Source organism: Populus trichocarpa, chromosome 1 (assembly GCF_000002775.5).
Source record: "Populus trichocarpa isolate Nisqually-1 chromosome 1, P.trichocarpa_v4.1, whole genome shotgun sequence".
Taxonomy (NCBI): domain Eukaryota; kingdom Viridiplantae; phylum Streptophyta; class Magnoliopsida; order Malpighiales; family Salicaceae; genus Populus; species Populus trichocarpa.
This window is the reverse complement of record NC_037285.2, coordinates 40,419,349-40,425,348: the sequence shown is the minus strand read 5'-3', so window position 1 is coordinate 40,425,348 and position 6,000 is coordinate 40,419,349. Positions and strand designations below refer to the sequence as shown.

The 6,000-nt window shown below is 34.0% G+C and overlaps 1 protein-coding gene across 1 annotated transcript; it reads left to right on the top strand.

The window, feature by feature from the left end:
- Positions 1–2,294: 2,294 nt before the first annotated feature.
- Positions 2,295–4,450, top strand: LOC18095431 (probable leucine-rich repeat receptor-like serine/threonine-protein kinase At3g14840). The gene is made up of 6 exons (XM_052455151.1): positions 2,295–2,555; positions 2,857–3,052; positions 3,487–3,639; positions 3,875–3,994; positions 4,032–4,241; positions 4,384–4,450. The coding sequence occupies exons 1-5, from the start codon at positions 2,322–2,324 to the stop codon at positions 4,064–4,066; spliced, it is 738 nt and encodes a 245-aa protein (XP_052311111.1). The 5' UTR covers positions 2,295–2,321; the 3' UTR covers positions 4,067–4,241; positions 4,384–4,450.
- The last annotated feature ends 1,550 nt before the right edge of the window (positions 4,451–6,000 follow it).

Sequence of the window (6,000 nt, the reverse complement as noted above, 5' to 3'; positions counted from 1 at the left end):
CTTGGGCCACTGACCGGACCGGGCTGGCTGGGCCTAGCCCAGCCCCTGTGGGGCTGAGCTCAGCCCAGCCACCAATATATATGTTGGGCTGGATTTAGCCCAGCCCAGCCCAAAAATAAAAAATAAAAAGATAAAAAAATAAAAAAAATATAATAAAAATTGTGTATGTAAATAAATTTTATTTTTTATTTATTCATTGACGCCAGAGTCAGAATAAAAATTTCATTGTATTTTATTATTTAGTTATATAAAAATAAAAAATGTGCATGCAAAAAAAATAACATAAGATAAAATAAAATAAATTTATTTGGTATATTCACTGACGCCAGAGTCAGGAATAAAAAATACTAATGCAAATTTATTTTATTTTATTTTGTTTTGTTTTTTTAGCTACATAATAAAAAGATGTGTGTATGTATAAATAAAAAAATAAATATGAATTTATTATTTTTATTCATTGACGCCAGAGTCAGAATAAAACTATTGATTCAAATTTATTTCCTTGTGTTTTCTTTAAAAAAAAAAATATGCATGCAAAAATAAAATAAAATAAAATAAATTTATTGGTTTATTCACTGACGCCAGAGTCAGGAATAAAGATACTAAGTAAATTTATTTTACTTTACTTTGTTTTGTTTTTTTTTAGCTGCATAAAAATAAAAATAATGTGTATGCATAAAAAATTTTGATTTTATTTGTTTATTCACTGACGCCAGAGTCAGGAATAAAAAAATAAAAATAAAATGATGATTTAAATTTGTTTATTTTCATATCTACGTAATATTTACCAACGCCAGAGTTGGAAATATCCGTAGTTGAATATTCACTGGCGCCAGAGTCAGGAATATTACACACAAACAATCATAGTATAAACCAACAAAAAATAAATGTTAGCAATTAATGACAAAGATCAGCAATGCAGCCTGCCTTAGGCAGGACGTTTAAGGGGTGATAATATCTTCCCTTTTACGTAACCAGTCTCGGACCATTGAATCTCTGTTGACCAGTTAGGGTTCCTAGTAACCGTAATACTAGGTGGCGACTCCTTAAACAAAGACCATTCACCATCAAAGAATAGGATGCCAGAAATCCATTCTTTTCCATGAAACATAAATTTTTAAGGCCGCCGCGATGTCGGGTGCGACAAAGTCTATGAATAATTTAGTGGATCCGCTCACAAAAGGACCATCTAGAGACATGGTACGAAAAACAACTAATGGAATGAGATTGAAACCCGTTATTAAAGATACCAGTAATAGGAACCCAACTTCGGATTAGCAAGAAGTTTATCTCTTAGTTTAATTGGTAATAACAAGTTACTGTTTTGTATCTGTTGGACACTGATAATTAATTTGAGTCCCTATTCTGATAGTATTCAGTGTGTTCTATTACAAAAAGTAGGATGAGCGTGGGCTCTTAATGGAATTTAAAGTTCGTGTCTAATGTAATAAAGACATGTATAATTTCACCTATATGAATATAAACGTGGTGCCGCTTTTGACAAGAGTTAGGTTTTTCTCTTGTAAATATTCATGAAAAAATAATTATGATTTTAGCACATGGCCATAATAGTGCTAAACAGTTGTAAACCTCTTTAAGAGTTTGGATAGTATTATGTGTGTAGTATCTTTTATTCTACAACAAAAGTTTTTGTTTAATTTGCAGACACCAATAACTTTAGTAGGATTCAAGTTCTAACATTAATTAAAGGTTTAAATTGCAAAATACCTTCTTGTAAGCATAATTCTATCAAGTGAAAAGACCTTCATTACAAACTAGTAGGGAATTGTTGGTGTAGTTTGTAAATGAATAAAGAAAAGATGTTTATTCCACATTGGAAAGAAACACTCCCTCCTAATGTTTCTAAGTGTGGGTTTCTATTGTGTAGTAAATTAAGACATGGTGGACAAACTCTCCTATTTGGCTTTCTAATGTTATTATATGGATATTTATAATATCAAAAGTTAGCATTTGGAACTTGGAACTTGGAACTTAATATGAACAGTCATATTGTTTCATCAATAGTCATATTGTTTGATGAACAGTCATATATTATTTCATCGTTATGTTTCAAGTCTATAAAAGCATATTACTATATAAAAAAGAAAAACAACAAAAAATACATATATTCTTTTCTTGGTCTTATCTTCTCATTCTTTTAGAGGTTTAGAGAGTTTAGTTGTATCCTGGAGGTGTTGTCTTTGTATGGGACAAATAAACACCTTAAAGATAGTGTTTTCACGCTTCTAAGCTAACTCGATATTTGTTTCATCCTAAATTTTCCTAACACAAACTGGGCAATTAGTACCACTGGTCACTTCATGGACGATGCCCGTTCTTCAGATTCCTACACATGGACGAATGCAACCAAACTCTCCGCAAATACTTCAGCACTTTACATGGATGCACGCCTTTCTCCAATCTCTCTGACTTATTATGGTTTCTGTATGGGAAATGGGAGCTACACAGTTACCCTTCACTTTGCAGAGATAACGTTTACTGATGACAAGACACACAGCAGTCTTGGCAGGCGATTTTTTGATATCTATATCCAGGTGACTGATCCAAGTTTTATTCTGTCATTCAGTATTAAGGGTTTGAATGAAAGTCTCCAGGGGCGTGGCGTGACGGCAAAGGGCTTGAGATCTGCATAGCAGGTCTCGAGTTCGAGTCAGGGCATGCACCTCTTGTAAAAGCCTGGGACAGCCGGGGTTTTACTCGCTCACCTGAACCCACAAAATGCACTTTCCGGAAGGTGAGGTTTCCTCGAATAAAAAAAAAACAGGTTTGAATGAAAATACAAAATTTCATTTTTCTTTCAGATTTATTAATAGCAATCTGACAACAAAAATGTAGGGAAAGCGTGTACAAAAGGATTTCAGTATCCAGGAAGAAGCAGGCGGTGTTGGTAAGGCAATTATAAAAAATTTTACTGCCATTGTAACTGGAAATGCATTGGAGATACGCTTTTATTGGGCTGGAAAAGGGACACCTGGGGTGCCTGTTAGAGGAGTTTATGGACCTCTCATATCGTCTATTTCTGTGACACCTGGTAAGTTGAGGAAATTTTATGAACTTAATCATCAGGATTCTGTTCGTACAGTACAAAACCATCAATGCAGCTTGGTCTTATCCAATTTGTGTACTCTCTCCATCCATATGACCAATAAATCTGGGGTCATCGTACAAATTTTCCGTTCTTATTATTATTGGAATTTGGGAGGTGCATTTAGCAATTCTCACGAGACCAAATGGAAAGCTTTCGTACTATACCTTTTCGTACTGATTTATTACAAGATTTAATACAAAAATAAATTGCTGTATCTCTGAAAAAGATGGAAGCAATAAAAACTGATTATGTTTCCTTTTACTGCTATTTGAAGTTAGTCTGAATGGTACAGTTTCTGCACTTACATACGAATAATGTATTTGACTTACTATGTGATGTTATTTGTCTTTCTGTTATAAATTCTTTGCTTCCTGCAGATTTTGTACCTCCTTCAGAAAATAGCAGAAGTAATGGTACATCTGTTGGCACTGTGGCTGGCATTGTGGCTGCAGTAGTGGTTGTCATCTTCCTGATTCTAGGAATTCTCTGGTGGAAAGGTTGTTTAGGACAGAAGATCAGTATGCGTCATGGTATTTTCTAAAGATTTATCTTTATTTTCCTATTTCTGCATACGATTTCTCCATATCAACTTTGTAGAACCATATATATATATATAATCAAACCTGTTAAGCTGAAACTGGAAAAAGAAGGCTGCTATGGCAAAACTGATTGACAATGAGAAGTCAAAAGAGAGAGAGAGAGAGAGAAGCGAGATTAATTCCAAGAAACGGATTCTTTTCTGAAACAAATTCGCTTCCCCAGCAGATTTGAAGGGCCTAGAATTAAAAACAGGTTCATTTACATTGAGGCAAATTAAAGCTGCTACAAACAACTTCGATCCTGCTAATAAAATTGGAGAAGGTGGTTTTGGTCCTGTTTACAAGGTATTCAACATGAACTTCACTTATTTTCTTAATGCATGGTCTTCTATCAGATGGAACCATAATTGCTGTATAGCAGCTTTCCTCGAAATCAAAACAAGGAAACCGTGAGTTTGTGAATGAGATTGGCATGATTTCTGCTCTGCAACACCCTCATCTTGTAAAGCTTCACGGATGCTGCATTGAAGGCAATCAATTATTGTTGGTGTATGAGTACATGGAAAAGAACAGCCTTGCTTGTGCTTTGTTTGGTAAATTCAAAGAACATAATTTAATTGATTTCAAGCTCTTGGCTCTTAGATGTTTCCATACATGTAAAGGTATGCATGCTTGTATGGGAAGAGAGAAAATACTCATCTTATACTTAGCATCACTGCTGATCTTGTCTCAAAGGTCCTGAAGAATACCAGCTGAATTTGGAGTGGGCAACAAGGCACACGATTTGTGTTGGTATAGCAAAAGGTTTAGCTTCTCTTCATGAAGAATCGTGCATAGAGACATCAAGGCCACCAATGTTTTGCTTGATAAGAATCCAAACCCGAAGATACCTGACTTTGGGCTAGCCAAACTTGATGAAGAGGAAAACACCCACATAAGCACCCGAGTTGCCGGAACCCTGTGAGCCTGCTCTCTACTGTTGTTGTATCTTGTTAGTACTTTTTAGTTCTTATATTTTAAGTTGATACAATGAAAGAAAAAAAGAGAGTCCATCCTACAGCTTCAAACAGATTTGGTCAGCAACCAAAACTTATCCCACGTCCAATAATATAAGAAAAAAAACTGAAAAACTCAAACTTACATCCAAACTTATTCTTCAAAACTCAATTAGAGTTCAACGCAGCACTAATAAAAAAATAAACTTCATAATATAATTTAATTGTTTTAATACAAGAGTTCATATAATTTCATAGTTTTGGAGCACTAACTAGACAAAAATAAAGGTACAAATTACAACAAAAAAGCAGGTTCGGAAGGTTCAACAAAAATGATCCGCTAACAAGCTATAAGCCTGAAAAGGTAAATAATGAGAGGGTGAGTTCAACAACTCAGTGAGTAGATAACGTTCAATACACACACACACGAGGTAATACAACAATGAGAAATATATATACAAGTATGGCTCTAGATTCTTATAGGAAGGTTTCTCAAATAGGTCATAACAAGAATATCATAAGGTAAAGCTCGTCAGAAAATCAAAATGCAATGAGCATGAGGCTCCGTACTGTGGTATGATCAGTACACACAGGTTGGTGACTCCCCCGACCAACTAGGGTTCAGATACGATGTGCACAAAGACTAACACTAACCTGTTAGCATTGGTATTCTGATTGGCATACCATAGGTTCATAATCATAATCAAACAGACATATTCATATCTCAAGGCTTAACTCATGACATCAATTAAATGAGGAGCTATCAATTCAAAAATCAATTCAAAAATATATACTGGTTCATATCAAGAATTTAGATTCAACAATTGATCATACTTTATCATAACAAGGATAATAATCAATATATATATTATCAAGAAGCATGATCCAATTCATTTTAACAAATCAAATATTTATAATATTTCTCATGCATATGAAAAATTATCCACTCACCTGACTCGAAAGTAAACAGCACTCAAAAGCAGATACCGAAGGAAATCCTACTGACGTCCCGCCGGTAGAATATCAGGATTATCTGAATACAAAGGAGACATATTCAAAAATGACTCAAAAGAACATGTAACCTATTTAATACACTTATCTAAGGGTATATTAAAAACCCAAAATTAAACGGTTTTCCCGAAATCTAATCCATAATAAAACAAATAATAAAATTGGTAATAATTCACTAAATAACCCTCAATTATTCATCAAACCAATCTGCAAAAGCTAATATTATAGCTAGGGACTAATCTGGAATTTATCATATTTTTAAGGGTCAAATTGTAACTTTTGTCAAATTAAAGGACCAAACTAAAAATATCATAAATCCATGACTATACAGAAATTCTGACCATAA

Excerpts from the sequence above, each read along its gene's own strand:
- LOC18095431 (XM_052455151.1), top strand. The coding sequence starts at position 2,322 with ATGGACGATGCCCGTTCTTCAGATTCCTACACATGGACGAATGCAACC. Across the intron at positions 2,556-2,856 it reads TTTTTGATATCTATATCCAG|GGAAAGCGTGTACAAAAGGA; the intron begins GTGACTGATCCA and ends ACAAAAATGTAG. Across the intron at positions 3,053-3,486 it reads GTCTATTTCTGTGACACCTG|ATTTTGTACCTCCTTCAGAA; the intron begins GTAAGTTGAGGA and ends TGCTTCCTGCAG.